General features: G+C 36.8%; 1 protein-coding gene across 1 annotated transcript in view; it reads right to left on the bottom strand.

Annotated features, from left to right (window-relative positions):
- Positions 1–1,374: 1,374 nt before the first annotated feature.
- The window catches only part of MINDY2 (MINDY lysine 48 deubiquitinase 2), a 28,149-nt gene continuing 9,486 nt past the window's right edge, over positions 1,375–20,037 (bottom strand). The window contains exons 3-9 of the mRNA XM_056499851.1: positions 19,065–19,129; positions 16,372–16,530; positions 15,437–15,539; positions 14,746–14,888; positions 7,041–7,214; positions 6,284–6,457; positions 1,375–4,954 (exon numbers count right to left, since the gene is read on the bottom strand). Coding sequence (XP_056355826.1) covers positions 4,832–4,954; positions 6,284–6,457; positions 7,041–7,214; positions 14,746–14,888; positions 15,437–15,539; positions 16,372–16,530; positions 19,065–19,129 — 941 coding nt within the window. The 3' untranslated portion in view covers positions 1,375–4,831. The remainder of the gene's footprint in view (positions 4,955–6,283; positions 6,458–7,040; positions 7,215–14,745; positions 14,889–15,436; positions 15,540–16,371; positions 16,531–19,064; positions 19,130–20,037) is intronic.

Here is a 20,037-nt window from a genome sequence, read left to right on the forward strand (position 1 = left end):
AGCAGCTGCCTTTGATTGCAGCAGTGTTACACTATTTGTAAGCACTATTTAGACTGAGCTAGCAAACTTTTCAGTTACTTGGAGTGCTAAAACTTCATCTGAATTATTCCCTAGGATTTCCCAAAAATAACACTAGTTTGTTGCACATTTTTCTGTGCTGTAGAGGCAAACATGGAATCTTGACTTTCTAATGATAATTAACAGAGTATTTAAATGTTTTAACCTTGAAAAACAAGGAATTGCCCATTTCAGCACACAAAGCTTCTCCATGAACACAAGTAATCCTACAAACCAGAAAAGGAATGAGGAAGGCAGATTTCAGCAAGAGAACTCTCCAGCAGAGACAGCTCAGAGTGATAGGAGCTGACATTGACCAGAACTGCACAGTAGGCAAATGACATTTAATAAAAATATTTGGAGCTATCAGAGGATCAGCACAGCTAGTCCTGACTTTAAAGCACAGTGAGAATGAAGAGCAGTGTGTCCAGGGACAGACACTGCCAACCTGCCAGGAAATGAACCTGCTGGGCATTACCTAGGTGAGAAAATGCGGCCACTGCACGCTGTGCCACAGCTATTTGTGTCCAAAATAACAGCAAAATTAAGGACAAAGCCTTAAACAATCTCACGAGGTAACATAGGGACCTTTTATGTTCCAGCCTCTCTTTCGTCCTTAGCATTCCCCTGTGACACTTCTTCCAAAGCCAAGCTTAAATCCACTGCTTTTCTACTGGCCAAGCTGAGAACAAGAGGGAGCTGTACAGGAACACTGTGAACATCAGACACACTCTGTGTAAATCATGTGGTTTGAGAAGGTGTCACTCATCTTTTCCCATTTTCCCACTCAACACTAACAGTCTCTGGCTAGTTATGCTTAATAAAAAAGGATGTGTACTCATCAAGATGAAATGCCAGTTTCAGGCTTTGCACATGACATTTGCTATCCCTGGACTGAATGAACATTTTTAGAGTTGGATTTTTCTTGCTACCAAGGTGTTCATCATAGCACAGATGGAAAAAATGAGAGCATTGTACTACAACCAAACTAGAGCTTGTTATTTTTGCTTTTCTGTAATATGCTTTCCAGTGAGGATTCTGCATCCATTAATGTGCATTTCCTGAGTCACCTGTTCAGTGCTGCAACATTTAAAAATCTACTTTTATATAAAATAAGCTCTTAATTCAGCAAGTACGTTGTATTGAAGGACGTAGTTGGTATAGATTCTCTAACAGGCATTCTAATGCAAAGAGCTGATCCAAGCAATGAGCTGACTCTGTTACAGAACCAGTGGAGCAGCAGTGAAGAATGGTTCAGTTAAAAATACATCAGCTTTACCTTTCACTTATTTCCTGCTGAATGCACAAGAAATTCCATTTCAAGAACTCAAAACTGCCTTTTATTACATACTGAAAAATTTTTCAAGAGCTTGTATACACAAGTTTGAAGAAACATGACAATAATGTGAAATACCACGTGAATAAGAGCTTGCCCAGCAATCCAAGGTTCCCAGCAGAGCCTGTGCTTCCCGTGGAGCTCATGTTCCTGTGAGCCACAGGAGCAGCTCTGCAGAGACACTCTGAACACATAATTTCTTCTACGAACAACGTGGACAGCTAACAAAATGTAGTTTTTGCATTGTGTTTAAGTGAATTTCAGGAATGCTAACTTCATTCTCTGGTGTTACAACCCTCTGTTGGATCTGTTTTGTTGGGTTGCAAGTGTTGATGTTACAAGAAAACTGGTGGATTTGAGCATTTACAAAGTGCCTTATAGAAAAACATTTATGGCAGTGCTCAGTTTTTTGCTAATCTTAAGAATACTTGTATGTAGCTTTTTTTATGCCACAACTATAATGCAACAACAAAAAAATCTATTATTCTGTTTTCTGTGCTAGCATTTATCTAGTGAAAAACAGGTTCTACTATACTTTTCTGGACACTTTCATATATATTATGTAGTATTTGGAGCATGTGCATGCTAAATTGTATAAATAGATTTAAAGTACAAATCTATACCCTTTTGCAAGAACATGAGCTGGAGAAAAAAAAAGGAAAAAAAGGCAAATGAAGTAAACAGAAGTAGATATTGTCTTCTTGGTACTCCAAGACTATATTGTGCAATATTGTTTTCCAAGCTCACTTCATATAGATAAAAGAATTCTGTTCATGTTTTTTGATCCTCAGATACTGTCAGAGATACCAACTGTGACAGGTGCTTTCGGAATGGTTACTCCCCGCAGGGCATAAATTAAGCTTCCACATGAATTTCATTTGGGGTATTGGGAAGCTCCACTGCTTATAACTTTTGCCACTAACAAGTTCAACTCATGCAGCCCTAGATTTCAGGAATTCTTTACCTTTTTTCCAAAGCTTCAAGACCTGTAAAGGAAAAAGGATATTAACAGAGGACTGTGTTCATAGCATGCCTTCCATCTCAAATACCCTGAAACTCTCTACTCCTCTATTGAAAGGAACTGAATTATCTGGGAGTTGCAGCTTCATGATGAGCACTGCATTTAGCTCTTCTTCCTCTGTGACCAAATGACCATAATTCCTCTAACTCCAGTATATTAAGTTTCAGGCATATCTGTCTGAAACTGGAAATGTTACATGAATTCTTCTAATATGAGCAAGTATCTTAGGCAAAGAGATGAACTCCATAGCCACAACAGCTGGATTCCTTCCAAAAGGAGTTAAAGTGGCAATACTGTCACTGAAAATAAAAACAAACACTTAGCTTGACATATTTATTTTTCAAGGTCAATAAATAAATGTAAATACACAAATTTGGAAAAATCTTAGTAACAGAATGTTTTTAAACAACATTCTGGCTTAAAGTCTCTGTTATTGACACTACTGGAATAGTTTCTCATCTACTTAAAGTAGCTAAGTCATTATGGTGGTGATCCTCCATCACATTAATTTGTTTGAAGAAGTTAGGCTGCTGCAAAGGAAAAAGAGACATCAACCTTTGCTTTGACATAGAAAACTATCTCAACTGCATACATTAAGTATTAAAATTACTTCTCTGGGCATGACTTTTCTAGAGAAGATATTTCTAAATTTATAGCTTACACATTAGAGACCTCCTACTCTTCATTACTTCATCATTATAAAAGGGAAATAACAAAAGTGGAAGAAAAAACAAAAGAGGAAAAAGCATGGAAAAAAAGTGATACAAATTGGCCCTTTAGTTGGTAAAAATACAATCTTCCTTTATCTCATTTTCATTCTAGGTTGGTAACAGATGTGTGTGATGACTGGTTGCCATCAGTGCAGCAAGTCTGCTTGAAATAATTGTGAATTGGCTCTTTACTAGTGGACTTGTGTTAGACACCCACTTTTATAGACATTCTCCAAACACCTGGAAGCAGGAATGTCACATTCCTCCTTAGCTTGCAGGTTATTCTGTGTGAACACTAAGGCTTAGAGTATGGATACAGAACTTGTCCAGGAGAAGCAGCCTGTTTCAAAAGTATCTACAAATCATTAAATAGAAATTTTTATCAAAAGGTTCAACAAGAATATAATTGTTATTGATTTAATGGAAGTGGAGGAAGATTTGTGGTTCCCTCAAAATTCATCAAGTGTTCTATTTCTGCATTCTATAAATACTACAAGATGCAACATGTTTATTTGGTTCCCATAAATTAGAAAAATCTGGTTTCCAAAAATTCTAAATTAGTGATTTAAAAAACAAAATATTACACTTGGCCATCTTTCAAACCATCTCAGAGAGTAGCTTCACTCCTCTCTCACCCCTTCAGAAGTGTGCTTTTATAAGAATACATGATTTATAAAACAAACAAAAAAGTGTGTTTTTAACTACAGTACACTTGCTTAAGTATACAAGTGGACACGTTAACGTCATGTTGAAGTTCAAGGTACTTCTGGATAAAAGGCAGATAGTTAGTTATTTTGACTCTGCATTCTTATATAGAATAACGATTATTATAGACTTTAGTTTCCTCTCATCATTCATCTAACATATAGAGAGGTCAATAAATAAAAGCTTATCTGGTCCAGTTTACCTACAAGAGAAAAAAAATAATAAAAGAAAAAGAAGTTATCTATAAAATTACTTGTTTAACCCTGATAACATCTGAGTTGCCATACCCAGTTTGTAGTTGCAAGAAAAGCAAACAATATTCATCTTGCTTTTTAATAAATGCCCCACGTTTTTCATGACAATTTCTGTATGCTGCCTAATAACTCACGTATTCTTGGGGCAAGAAAAGCTGGCCAGGAGATGCAGTGATAGCAGTATAAATCTGGGTTCAAAAAAAGAACATACCAGATCCAGAAGCAAAGAAATCTGGACACACTGAGGAGGCAGTGCCCAGCTGTTACTTGGGCTCTTGTGTCGTGGAGACTATACCCAGCCTAAGATATAGTTTCATACTAAGGAAGTAACACAGAACTCCATTGTGCTCGTGTACAGACTTCAGGAAAAAGCCTTACACAAAATGAATTACCTTTGTTTAGAGTAGAAGATAAAATAGCTTACTAACTGATGTAATGAGTAATGGATGTCACTATGACACAGGACTTGCCATGAGTTGTGTGTTCAGCTACAAGGTGCAGTATTTCTTATGACTAACTCAAAGCACAGCCGCATCCAACTGTGATTTGGAATTCCCTCTTGAGCAGCACGCACTATGACTTTGAAGGAAGTCTGATTGTTACAAAGTCATCCCTCCTCTCTTGGAACATGAACAAAATCCATGGGGTAATCAGGCACAGGCGGCATGTAACAGGTTTGTCTTCCTTTTTACTCCTTGTTTTTGCTTCTGAGGACATGCACTTGGCTCCAGATGGAATCCCTGTTCTGTTACAAGAGAACACAGCTGTTCTTCTCTTTCTCCCTCTCCTTCTCTCGAGGCTCTTTGCGTTTGCGTTCGTTACTCCCGGATTGTCTTGCAGCACTGGCTGGAGAGGCAGCACCTTGTACCTGCTGTGTAGGGAAAATAACATGGGAAATAAACCCAGCATCACTGCAGATACAGCCTCAACTGGTACTGTGTGCTCAGGTCCACAAACAAAAAGTTAAAGTATTATGCAAACCAACAGAATTCAAGTAGGGGTTTTTGGTATACCTACTCCAGGACCTCCACAAAATTGCATATTTCTTGAAAATTAAGTCAGCTGAAAATATATTTCAAACTTCATGTGTCCTTTCTTTTGTGTCCACATATTCAGATCAGTAGTTTCAATAAAATATGTTTTCAAGCATTTTCTGGCACTTCTGTGTTCTTGTACTGGAATTTTTTCTTAGTTTCTTTATTAGTACATAATCCACATTTCACTATTTGCAGAGTCAAAGTGCTGGTGTGGACAGTGAGATAATGATAAGGTAGCAGCTTTTTGTGACCAGTAACTCTTTAATAACTTGGCAAGAGGGTTGGTACCCAAAGGTAACATAAGTTTTGTTAATTCATCATCTATTCCCTCCATTCATAGCTGTAAATGACCACACTCTTAATCCTGTTCAGCAGGTTCTTCAGTTCTACCTTTGGCAGCTAGCAGTAATGAATCTGCATCTTAGGTACTGCTGGTTCTACTAAAGCAACAAACAGTGCAAATAACACAACTTTACCTGTCAAAGTTTCATGCTTAAACTTATCAGTTAATGGTTCTGAATTACTTCAGGCCAAAGATGCAGGCTTTAAATTTTTTTCCCTTACATATTTGTAAATAAAAGCAGTTCTGAAAGTTCTCAGTGGTTAAGAACCCTCTAAATCCAAACCACTAACTTAAATACTGTCTCTGCACACAAGATACAGTTGAATTGCATTTTAACTGAATCACATTTTCAGAAGATTTTGAAATCAGCTGCTTATGGGTATGGGATGAAAATGTATACTGGGAGAAACTGTGAATTGCCTAATTTGGAAAAACAGAATAGGTTCACATGAGATCACAGTCTGAATCACATGAAAATGTACAGCAACTAACTTCTGCAAGACAAAATAAAGACAAAGCTTCAACTATTACATAATGTAAAATACTAGCTAATAGCATCTTTGTAACCCGACATATTAATTCATACCGTCATTCCAAGTTAAGTATAAATGAAACCCTAATTTAGAAGGTTAAGCCTGCTATAAAGTTCCTAAATGTCTGAAAGTTGCCATATCTGCATGCATACTCCAACAATTGTAGCACAGTCCTGAAGATTCCTATATTCACCTCAGGCTGAATTATATACAAGCATAGCTATTTCTATGCAATTATTAATACTTTCTAAAATTGATGATCATATTTTGTAGTACCGTTTTCTTACCTGGACCTGAGCAGCTGCTTGTTCTTGTTCCTGATAGAACTGAGACGCTCTCCTGTCCTCCTCTTCCTGGAGTTTCTTTGCTAGTTCTAGATCACTGATTCCTTCTGGGATCTGTTCCCAGTTAATCTCTTGATTCTGCTGCTCTTGTTGTAGAGACAATGCCATCAGATAATCCTAAACAGTAAACTTGGTAATGAATGCTTTCACAGAGAAAAGAGTCAAGTAATATCAAGTGAATTTTTCAGCATGTGCTGCTACACAGTACCACTTTTCTCCCAGCCTTCAAGTGTAGATCAAGAATTTGTTTCAGAATCTGTCAACTGCAGAAAGGCTGAGAACAGCTACTTTACACATCTGCTTTCACAATGCCTAAGCTACAGCACAGAAAATGCAAAAACTAATTAAAAAATTTTGTTTTCAGGTTTAAATTTATTACCTAGACAGCAGCAAATTATCTATCCGATTTTTATTCTGAGAGGGAGATGCAAGTCCTTCAATTTATTAAGAAGCATCTTATTTTCCCCCATTTATAAATTAATAGTATTTAAAAACTGTTAATGGTGATCACTATAAACTTTTTCAGAATGTAAGATTTCCAAGGAACTTTGTCTTGTTCTGCACTTGTGCATTAACTGGTACAACTCAGCCCCACCTTAAAGATGACTTCTGCAAACTCTGTGTCTCAGTAAGAGTAACAAATCCCCACCATGACTAAAAGTCAGTACTAGCTTAGAATTGAAAGGCAGAAACCCAGTACCTGATCTATTTGATCCTGCTGCCCTCTGTAGACAGTTTCAGGGTCTGATGGAGGCCGCAGGTGGAATTCAGAGTCACAGAAATTCCCGTCACCATCCACATTGTGTAAGCTTTCCCACACAACCTTCTCTTCTGTAAGAAAGCCCTGGTCTGTCACCAGCAGATAAAGCTGACCCTATACAGAAGAACAAGGAAAACTTGTAAAACTAAAAAAACAAAAAAAACCCAAAACCAACAACTTTTTACAATCTAAGAAGAAATGATACAAGTGTTGTGTTCCAATAAAACATTAATTTGGAGTTTTTTAACACATTTAATAATTGAGTAAATCAGCATACAGCATTAAACCACCAGATACTAGTATTCACTGATAAATTAACAGCCACACAATTTCTGTATTCCATCTTGTAACTCTTCATTCTTAGTGGAAGTTCATATTGACTAGAAATTAATATAAAACATTTTATATAAAAAGTTGAATATATTAATATATATCAAGCTATACTCCTTGACAGCTCTTTAAAAACATACCTAAGAAGTAGACTTAAAAACTGGCAGCAAGAACTTTAAATCCTAGAAGTAATCACATTAAATTCCAAAGGTAAGAGATGGAGACAAAGGTGATCTTTCCAAACAATCCAAGAGGCATTACCTCAAAATGGCCACATCTCAGACTTCATGTTTCATAATGAGTTTTGACAGAATTTGAGGTCTGTGTCAATTGAAAGCTCTAAATTTAAGATTCTTGCTATCACTTGTCACCAGTAGCTGCTTTTGTTGGCATTTTAGTAATTTTACAGTTCCATAAAGCCAAATTTCTTGATTTCAAAGTCTGAAATTATAAAATGGGCTGGTCTGGAGTGAAGGAGACAATGCTAACAACTGCAGACACCAAGGCACTGGAAGGATGAAACATAAGCTTAGGCTGAAGGAGTGGGAGATGAGCTGAAATCAAAGGGAAATAACTGAAGCAGGTCCCAAGTAAAATGAGATGGTGCTGCATATCTGAGGGACAGCAAAGCAGCACAAAATACCCGTTTAAATTTCCATTTAAAGAAATTCATTTATTTCATCCTACCTTTTTTATCATGTTTTTAGGATTATACTACAAATCAAGAATGTTGTTACTGACCATACAACATATTAAGACTAAAGCTTCCATTAGTATTACTGAATGTACCAGATCAAGACACTCAACACAAAACTTGTAAAGTGGTTTAGCTGTAAAAATCAAGGCAGTTAATTGTGACATCCACAAAAAAATCTGGTATTTGTATGCCAGCAGCACACAAAGGGCTCTCAAAGATTGCTGTGCTGAAGTTGTACCAAAGCAAGAGGCAGGTCCTGTTCTAATGATTTTTGAGGCTAAACAGGCAAGAAATGGAAACTCTGTCCATACTCAACACACAGAGAACGAGCTCCCTGACTTCTCTTAAGGCATTAAATAACTCTGAGGGAGGTGTTGAAATTGCAGTCTCATCTCGTCAAACCCACTCTGTTTACAGCCGCCCCTCCTGAGGCTGGGAGGTCACTTGATGTAATAAAAATATTATTTAAAGACTCACATGCAGCAATTACTCCCATATTACCTAATACCATAACATGCACTTATACACAAGGCCAAATAGAGTGGATAAAAAACCCAAACAAAAACCAAACAGGTAACACTAATGTATGTTCAAGCTTTGGAATGGGAGTTAACCAGCACAAGGGGGCTTTACAGACATAAACACAAGTGTCAGCAACAAGTCTGATCACATAACATGATCTAAGAAATCATCTGTCCCCTGGAAACCTGCCTAAGAACTGAATTATACTCCTGACACTTAAAATTACCTCAAGAAAATAAAAGGAAGTAATTTTGCAATGTTTCCACTTTGCACAGAGTACCTATTTCACAACATTTTGTTAAAAAATATGTAAAAAAATAAAAAATCCCAGAATTTTAAATATAAAAGGTATTTGAACTTTTAGGTTTTATTTTGCACAGTAAATTGACTCAACCAAACCTAAAAAAGGGAGTTGTGTGTGTCTCAGGTTTTCCTTTATTATGCTATACATTTTAAATTATATCACATAAACTGTGCAGCTTAGTAATACTGAAATTGTGAAAATACTAGTTTTCCTATCTCCAAACTATTATAAGCTTCATTTTTCCACACACAAATCTATATATCATTGGTATATCACTGCCTTCATGGAATTAGAATCTACTATCTAAGAATGGATTAAAGCTAACACTTGTTTGAAACAGAGACCCGTTTCAAATCTTAAATACAGTTAATATTCTTATTTTGAAAGAATTTCTCAATTAAACACTGATTGTAAAAATGTCACATTAGAGTAAATAATAAAAAATGTAACACAGCTCCCTAATGAAAGGCAATAAACTGAACTACATACCACATCACCTGAACACCGACACTGCAATTCCAATACCAACTGCATACCTTAAAACATCCTGCTTCACTTGAACAAAGCTTAGCAAACCAACAAACACAGGCTCCCTAGTACCTGATAAGAGACAGAGTTGCTGTTCACATTATTGGAGCGAAAGAAAAATGGGAAATCACATATCAGAGATCCAAAGTCATCTTTCTCTTATTTTCAACCAACTTCTGTGATCTCTACATCATTAGTATGATTAAATTGAATTCCACAAAAAAACCCAACCAGGGCCCTCACAATATTGCTAATATTCAATGAGCCTTTGGCAATAATTTCATATATAAAGTAAGAGGAGCTGGCTCTTTTGCTATGAACTGTAATGTAAACTCTCATCATGGGTTTGGTTCCTTCTACTTGCAACAAGAAAACAGAGGCCGTGTCTACAGACTGCCTTTTTAGGTACAGTTTTAATGCCAGGCACGTTCTCTTCCCACTGCTAAAGGCACAGCCACATGGAGCGGCACACCCAGACTCCAGCAAGGAGAGCCCGTGATCCGAGAAAAGCTTTTATCTTTTATCCTCTGACCTCCACGGGGCCTCGGAGCCGGAGCTGCACCGAGCATGGCCGGGCCCGGGGCCCGGAAACAGCCGCCCTTGGCAGGCACTTCCACATCCCGGGCCGGGCCGGGGACAGCCCCGAGGGACAGGGGGACACACAGAGCCCCGAGGGACAGGAGGACACACACAGCCCCGAGGAACAGGAGGACACACGCAGCCCCGAGGGACAGGGGGACACACAGAGCCCCGAGGGACAGGGGGACACACAGAGCCCCGAGGGACAGGGGGACACACGCAGCCCCGAGGGACAGGGGGACACACACAGCCCCGGCCTGTGCAGCCGCTGCGGGTCCCCGCTCACAGATCACCAGGCTTGCAGCACACCGAGCTCGGGCAGCTCAGGTAACAAATGCACACAAAAATGGCTTTCAAATGCCCCTCACTGAGAACAGCATCAACGCTTCACAGAATGTTTCTAACTCCAGAAAAATCTTAACTGGACATTGCTAGAGTATTACCAGCTTATCTTTTAAGTTTGTTTTAAAGTGTAGGTTTTTTAACAAATACCCAGTCTCATGGGTTAACACTGCGCCCCAAAATACCAAAACATAATAAACAGCAAAAATATCTACTACTAACTATAGTCAATAGAGACTAAAACAATGAAAGAAAGTCCCAAGTGTAGAACTATTGTAGACACAGTTTACTTTAACAAAGTTATGACTAATTATTTATTATAAAAATCAATATTTAGATATTTACAGACCAATGCCCAGATTTTATAGTTTCACATATAAAAAACTTGAAATAAAGCTGAGGATAAAGCAAGATTGTTCTCCCAAACAGGGATCTCTCAGTCTTCTGGTTTGCACAAAAAAACCCCTCTCTGATAAGCACAAATACAGTCTACAGGGGATGTTTTAGACCTTCTTTCCTTAGATAATTTCAAAATCAGAATAAATAATGAAGATAAAGGTTATTAAACTACTTGTTCCAATTCCAATTACCAAGTTTCCATTAATTCAGAAAACTGAAAAAGAAAACCAAACACATGTCCAATAGCTTCATACAGTAAAGACTAACATTTTAAGTCTTATGTTTTGAATAGTATGTAATTATTCTCTTGGACTTCTGGATCAGATCCCTTCGTTTTCATGAAGGTGTTTTAAGCTGATGAATGAGTGTTGTTTTAATTTTCTCTGACAGTTGAAACATTCAGATATACTAATTAAAAAGGTTTTTTAAAGAAAGTATGTACTATTGAATTCAGAGTAACCCTCAGCATAAGAACTGTACACCTCTTAAGAAACTGAAAAATAAACATGTTTTTAAGCAGTTATATTCATTGCCTTTACCATGCCCAAGGAAAAAGTGCAATTATTGTCATGAAATACACTTTGTGTATTTGTATTGGAATAAAAGTATCTGTTGAGTTCTGAAGCAGAAACACAACATTTATAAAGTAGAAAACACGCATATTTAAAAATGCAAACAGGTAAGTGTCTTGACACTTTTCAGTAAAGGACACAGGTTCTATTACAAACAGGTCTGGTAAAACGTTCCAACTGAACTAAGATCTTCTTACCAAACTGATCCCCTCTTTACAGTCCTGTTTTTCCTTGATCTAGGGAATTATCATTTGATGTACTTATTATCTGCATAATGAAAAGCAAAGGCAAAAAAATAAAATCACATTTTTAACTGCTGAAAATTATTACTTTATAATCACATGAGCCAAGACTATTAGAATGTAATTAAAGGAATTTTTCTACAGGAAGTAGAAAAAATGATTACTTGGGCAAATGGACAAGGTACAGAAATCTAAGTCCTTTTACTAAAATATCAGCCTTAAAAAAAACACACTGCACTTTAAAAATATCCCCAGTGTACAAGTCCTTGTATCAGCCATAAATTAAAGCTGCCAAATAAAAGTTTAAACGTTAGCTTAATTAGAACAATAATCGCTCATTACTCAAGCTCTGTTTCTAAAAATACACCAATTTTATTACATGGACATAACTTATTGCATGTGTAATTCCCTTTTGATTAACTTTATAGCTGCTTTATTTATACCTTTCCATGTATTGGTTAGGAGGGGAAAGAGAGAAAGGCAGCATTAGAGAAAGAGAAAAAATAATTGCATCATTCTTGCCCTAGAAGTTCTATACCTCCATTTTCCTTGGCATATGTTGTTTCTCCATTTTCCCAATGGATGGAATTTTCTCCATAGTCCAGCTACTGCTGACTACTGCTCAAACTGTGAGGAAACCCCATCTGCAGAGCGAGCATTAAACCCAAGAGACGGAAAGAGCGAAGCAGTTGAAAAAAAAACTCAACTCTGTAGCAACAATGCATTTGGCACTCACATGAGTACCCTGGAGGTCCAGAAATTTCTGGATAGCTGCTCTGGGCTAAAAGCCCAAGCTAAGTCTATTTCTGACATGATACAAAAGACCCCCTAGGCATGCAGCTACTGCCAACAGCTGGTAGATTAGAAGCAGGTGAAAGAGTTACTGCTGGCCTTCAAGTATCCATTTAAAAATTATCTTCTTGACAAAATAATTATCAACAAAATAATTATTTTTTATAATAATAATTTTAAAAAAGTTTCTTGATATCTCAAATTCCGTCATGTACCAATCAGCAGAAATTCAAATCAAAATGAACAAGCAATAACCTGAGGGACTAAAACATGTAAATAACATGGAAATTAAACACTAACTACAAAGTCATTCCCCATAATGACTGTGAAACACAAGAATAATAGTCTCTATTTCAAAACTTAGCATTTCTGAATTCTAAGAGTTCTCAAAAAGCACAAGATTAAAACCACTGTGACTTATCAGCAGCAAACCTTAAATAAACAAACAATACTCTTCTTCAAATATTTTAACTTTGTATTTCTTAGGACTTGTATATAGCCCTTACAAGAAAAACTCAAGACAGATTTTTACTCACTGCCTTAACCTGTTCTGTATTATTAATATTGGCTAGGGATATTTAACTCATTGAAGTGTTGCATTTTATTTCTATAAGAAAACAGGATTTCAACTGAGAAGTACATGTTTACAAGTATGAAGCTAATAAAGCACAGACAAATACCCCCCAGGTTCTGGCCTTTAATCTAAATACTGGGCTGTGGAAGACTACAAAGAGCCCATACATTATAAAACTAATCTGTATTTATAATCCACAAGACAAAGTGATACTCATTGACTGTATTTAATACAAATAATATTTCAGATTTTAAAGGCTTTAAAAATAGCACAAAAATGTATTATTTCCAGGAGGATTTATGTATTTTATCTAGAATAGCCTTTAGACAAAGTAAAAGAGGTATCCTGCCTTTCTAGATACCATTTGTACCCAGGAAGTACAGCTGTACTTTTACTGTTTTCTTTTTTAAAACCAAACTATGTTGAGGTTGGGGTTTATTCTTCTCTCCCCACTCCATAATGAAAGCATAAAACAGTGTACAGGCTTGTTTCATGAGCTACCACCAATTAATCCAAGAACTAAATTTAGAAAAGCAGAGAGGGGGGGAAAAACTATACTCAAAATTGTGGTTTAAATGAGCTGCATCAGGAAGTGTAATATTTGACTACACAGATATATTTAACAGTTTTTGGTTATTTAAATGGAAGAAGGGAGGAGAAAGACCCTTTTGCTTGCCCTACAGAGTGGCATCATATACACAGATTTAAAACATATCTCAGATGTAATCCAATCAGAAAACCAAGTGTGTTACCTGCTTGTAGAGTCAATCATTATTTATCAGGACTGTTCAGACCTTTAGCTCAGCTTATGAGTAGTTACACAAAATGCCAAAGATTAGCATTGACAGTCAGGATTAAAGAGGGAGAATAAAAGGACTAGTAGTGACAAATGAAAGTGTCATTCACATAAGGTATATAAGGTATAATGGCAAAACCAGTGGTTTCTTAACTTTTTTGCATGTTACACACCTCTTTTTTTGCTTCTATTGCCATTATTTGTAAGTACAAGTGTACATGAAATTAAAGTCCTATTGTATAGCACATAACCAAAACATAATTTTAAGAGTTCTATACAAATATGAAAACTCATACACTACCATCCTAGCAAAAGTAATTTTAGCATGAAGATGCTCCATAAATGAATGTAAACTTGACAAGCTCCATTCCATGGGGGAAGAAATCCCAGAAGCACTAACCAAGCTGACACTTGCATTTTGTATCCTGGAATACTTTCACAATTGCTGCCATTTTGCTTCCCCAGATACAGATAAAAAAATAATTTAAAAAATTCTCTTCCCTAACAAAGGGAACCAATATTGTAGCTCATCTCAACTTCTCCAAACTTTTGGGATTTTGCACATGGACATATTCATCTACTGGCCCAAATGTAATGCAAACTTTTAAATCCTCAGAAACAAGAAATTACATAAATTAACCTTATCATGCCAACCACAAACTGCAAGAAAATTTAAGCCGTGTAAGAAGTGTACATAACTACATATAACCACAAAGAGTTATTAACACAGGGAGTAAACTGAACATAAAGGGAAAGGCTACAAGAAGATTTAAAGTAGTAATGGATCCCAGTGACTAAACCACTGTAATCATTAATTCCTAAGTAACATTTGCTACAGACCTTACAGACACTAAGCCATATTTACATATAACATAACCTGGAATTTAATTCTATTTCAAAACAATTAAAAACCATTACTTGCTTTGAAACACAAAACACAGCAATAAAGACAAAAATGCTGGATGTACCTTGTATTTGGTCATGGTGCTAAAATGGTTGTTCCTGAAGAACACACAAAGCTCTCCCTCCTGAACAGCTGAAGTCAACTCACACAGTCCATGGTATGTCAATTGTGTAGCTGTGTTATTTAGGAACTGCTCAGCTACAAACCCTGCAAAAGCAACACGTACTGTTATGTGTGTCTATTAAACACTTGCTAATATAAAACCTGGTAACAATAGTAGTATTTTTCCTATCTCCCCCAACATCCCCATATTGCCACAAGCCTTAGGGAACATATTCAGAGAGGGGACAACAAGTTTCAAAGTTCTAAAACCACAGCATTGTAAACAAACCTTCCCATGTCCAGCAATGCTATATCCAGTTCTAATATTACTCATATTTTTCCTTGTTGTAATGGAATATATAATACACATTCTAATTATAGGAGATAATACATAGCTAAGTTGAAATCTGAATGCTGCCACAATAGAGGAAGTTCTTGCCAGCTTTTGAAAAAGTGTATTGAATAGATCAAGAGAATGCATCAGAGAAATTGAGAAGACAAGCACAGTGCTGTGTACTGAGGGAAAGCAGCTCAGTACACAAAATGCAGCTCTTCCCACTTGTATCTATACTCAGCATGACCCACATGGAAAACACATAACTTAGATTGGGCAGGGCACATACTTTGATAAAATACAGAAAAACATTACCTACCTTCACTAACCAGTTCACTGTTTTCTGACTGTTTACAAGAAATTATCTTCTCCACCAGCTGATTGTAACTGCAGTTACCAACTGCTTTTACTATGTCAGCAACCTGCAGCAGAAAGGAATAACATGGAGAATTTACCTTTGAAAAGAACAGAACACAACTGCAAGCCAGTGGCAATTATTCGTAAGACAATAAGAATTCAATAAAGAAAGGATGTTATCCCCTTAAAAAATCTAGGCCAAAACATTTTAGCCCAGAGTGTTACACATTTTGCTATTTCAGATCCTATTTTAAATCAGTTAACCCTTAGTATCAAAAGCTAAGGCAGATGGAGAACATGGCATGAGTTGGATCAGCTGGGCTAAGGTAAGAGAACAGCAACTCTCACCAAGGCACTAGAAGAAAAAGTCTTAGGCATTATTATTCCAGCCAAACTCACCAGTTTCCCTCTAAATAAACAATACCACTTTCTTGTTTATTAAATAATACAGTTAAAATAAATTACGTGTTTGCTAAAGATGCAGTTCTCTCCAACCAGTTCCACTATCCTCAGTTCTCAACTTCAGTAACTAATAAATCAAACTTTAAAATAGGAGGAAAGTAACTTTGTATTCCTTCCAAGTGTTCTCTAATAAGCTCTCAAAAATGATGACTGGGACACCATATCTGGGGCAACTTGCTACTTCCCTCAGAAAAACAATTCTCCTTTACAGAGTCATAGAAGGCTTTTAAAGTGGTTTGACTACAGACCAAGGCTCTGCAAAGGTCCTGCACTAAAAACACACAGTCCGTATTCACTCCTCAGTTTTTCTGACTAGATTTAAAAAATTAATTATCGTGTTAATTACTGACTTGTTAAAATTCTGAAATGCCTCCCCTTCCACCAATAACCTTCAGAATAACTTCTTTTTTTAATAATTGAAAGAGAATATGTTACCTGAGGGTCCACAAGCCATCCATGGTACAAGGGGATATCAAGAAGATCAAACACTATGCATTCAGGTGTGTATTCAAATACTCGGACACCTGTGAACTTCACATTGACATCCAGACCCGTCTGCAACTTATGCAGAATTGCCATTGCATCACTCATGTTCTGACAACAAAAAGAAAAAAAACAAAGAACAGATGACCCAATAGAGCTTTGTTCACTCAGCGGTTACTATTGTAACCCTTCATCATTTAGTACTCATCAACTCAACACTTCAGAATAAAAAAAATAAAATTAAAAGGGGGGTAAATTACCTAAACAAATGTTTCAAAGCACATTCGTGTTACAGTCTGTGCCAAAAGATATATGAAATATAAGAATCTCCCTCCAATCACCTCTGTTTCTTTTTTACACCCATAAACTATTTTTAGGCAGTTCTGATTGCTTTAGGTCCATTTCCCAAAGCTACAAGCCAGATGTCTGCAAGAAAACTGAATTATAAGGTAATTTTCAAGGGACTTTTCTTGAGGTTTCTTGTCCCCTTTTAAGCCCTCCCTTACAAGTCAGGCTGAAGTACTTGTCACTACATAATGAACAATAAGATCTCCAGACCCACTTGCCAACTCTAATTTCAGGGTTCAGTACTTAGAATCAGAATCTTAATTGTTCACCACTTTTTTTCTTTAATAAAAAATATATACTGTCTTATTTTGGGCATACCTTGAAAAGGCCTGTAGATTCTACTGTAGAAACAAGTCGTGAAAGTAGCACTTATTATAGTAGTGATTCCAATGGAATCCTAAGGAGAATTATCAAGTTATGAAGTTCCAATCACAGAAAGGACAGATAAGCTAAAGAAAACGTGCTTTGTGAGACAGTTATCTTCAACCAGCAGATAAAAACCAATTCCTGAGATGCAGGAAAAAAAACATTTCTACTAAGTGAGAAAAGCCCACAAAAAATATGGTCAGAAAGTCTGTGGAAAAGATTTGGGGAAACTGAGGCCCTTTCTTGTTTGCTGTTTGGGGATTTTTGGGTTTTGCAACATTCTGTTGCTTAACAGGAATTCAGGCTTAAAACGGTGGGAAAGTAAAATGACGAAGACCAAAGAAATACAGATTGGACAGGAGATGGAGACAGGAAAGATTCAGAGACTAAAACTACTGATGGTTAAAGACAGCTGCCTCTGTTTTCTTCTGATCAGAATCTGCACTTGAGCATGGCTGCTATAAGTAAGAGTTTTAATATTTGTAGCCCTTTAACTGCCCTGTTCTGTCAAGTTTCCATAATCAGGAATGGAACAGCTCCCTCTACCTTACTATGTGTTGTTTCATCTTATTGACAACTTTGCTATGCCATAAGGTTTAGAATTTAGCAAGATTTTTGAAGTAATTCTCAAGACTGGCTTCAGCTTTTATCATCTTAAAAGCAAACCAAACCACCTTAACAAGTGCATGTCATTAGTAAAGACCAGATATCAAAGATAAATCCTGTCTGAGATGTTTTGAAAGAAATTCTGCCATAATCTTACTCTGCTAAATGAGTAAGAAGTCCATAGTAAGCACTAGCCATCTACAAATTCAGATCATACATCTACAGACAATAGCTGCGTTTATTTTGCAATGTTTACTTTGCAAACAAAGCAGGATTACATCAAATGTACCAGAAAACCACAGAAGACTCTCACTACAATTTCAACATTATCACGTCTACTTCAGCTATTCTGTACCTTCAAAGCAACTGAGCAGATTTCTAGAACAGAAGGCTTCTTTGAAATTACACAGTTAAAAACTTTAGGTATGTGACATTTATGTGGTAAACCTATATATTTGAGAAATCTATAGAGGCTGTACTTTATCCAGGCATAATAGTTTTCATCACCCTCCTGTAAGTTGATTATAGCTATAACCTTCTACAGCACAGAATGATGTGGAAAAAAATAGCCAATTTCATTATTACAAAAGTAATTCCTATAATCTGATACAAACTAATATCAAGTTACTCGATTTGGTTTTCAACACTGAAAGAGAACAAGAAAAAAATGACCTAAGAATAAACAGAACTACCTTGAACCCTTACACCTATTAAAAAATTCAAATTCCCTCTTCCATGAGTAACCAAAAAATCAGCTATGACTATAGACAGAGCTTGGAAAATTTATACTAAATCAATAATTTTAAAAACTAATAGCATTATCTTTAGTTTAGAAAGACTTCTGTGATGACATATAAATAGTGGCCAGTGCAAGTAACATCGCCTTTCATAACATCAACCTCTTTTTGTCCATCACGATTAAGAACACAGATCTCTTACTCAGTTTACATCCTCAGAGAAACTCTGGCAGGCACCATAGAACAGAGCAACTGAAGGACATGAAACAGAATACTTCAAAAAGCAACCACCCTGTTATATACTTTTATTAGTATCTTTGTGTCACAGCTCCTCAATAAAATCCATTTTACTTCATTGCACTCATAACGGGGGAGGGGGGAAAGTGTCTTGCGTTAATAGATACTGAGTTTTTCTTCACTAATAGCACATCCATAAAATTACTACTCTACATCAAGCCCAGAAAAAAACAAACTACAAACAACGGTCTGTATGCTTCTGGTTTTTAACAAGGTGAAAAACTCTTTGTGAGACACGTAGTTTTAGTTTCCTCAGACATAAGCAACTGTGTTTTAGGAGCAACTCCTTACCTGCTCATAATTAAGTCGCTGAATTTCAGATATCTCTTTAGGTTTTGCATCAAGAATGTAGTCTCCTAAAAGAAAGCAAAAATGAAATTAAATTTATTCCACAATCAAAGCTTCAACATTTCTATGAATATTTCTGACTGAAGCTGACTGATAATAAACACCGCAACTGAAGTTTTCTATCAAATTAATGAAATCACATTGTTTTATAACCTGAATTATAATTATGGAGCAAAATATGAATATAAAAAACTTAGTAAGATCATATTAAGAAATAAAATTCAAATGGCCAACACTATTGCTAAAGCCGCATTTCATAATCTCTTGGGTATCATACCAATCTCTTCATTATTCAAAAACTGACCTCCCACTGTGTCTCAGCTTAAAAATATAAAAAGGTCAAACTGTTCACATTAAGGTTTGTAATTCTGGACACAATTTAAAAAGGCAACTGCTTATCCTGACTGATACTGCAAATGTTTGCCATGTTTTGTACACCAGTAATTCTATAAAACTTGTTATGCTGGTTTTGACTGCAGTTAACTTTTTTCACAGTGGCTGGTGTGGGGCCGTGCTCTGGGTTTGTGCTGAACCCAGGGCTGATAACACAGAGATGTTTTTGTTATTGCTCAGCAGGGTCACACAGAGCCAAGGCCCTTCCTGCTTTTCACAGGACCAAGCTGGTGAGGGCTGAAAATGCACAGGAGGCTGTGAGGAGACACAGCCAGGACAGGTGAACCCCAGTGACCATCCGACATCATGCCCAGGATATAAAGTGGGATGAAGAAGGAGGAAGGGGGGGGGGGGCATTTGGAGCAATGCCACTTGTCTTCCCAAGTCACCACTGCATGTGACAGGGTCCTGCCCTCCTTGGGAGGCCTGAACACCTGCCTGCCCCTGAAAAGCAGCAAATTCATTCCCTGTTTTGCTCTGCTTTCCCTATATTGAGTCTTGAACTCAACCCACAGGTTTTCTA

This window comes from Oenanthe melanoleuca, chromosome 10, assembly GCF_029582105.1.
Source record: "Oenanthe melanoleuca isolate GR-GAL-2019-014 chromosome 10, OMel1.0, whole genome shotgun sequence".
Lineage (NCBI taxonomy): Eukaryota > Metazoa > Chordata > Aves > Passeriformes > Muscicapidae > Oenanthe > Oenanthe melanoleuca.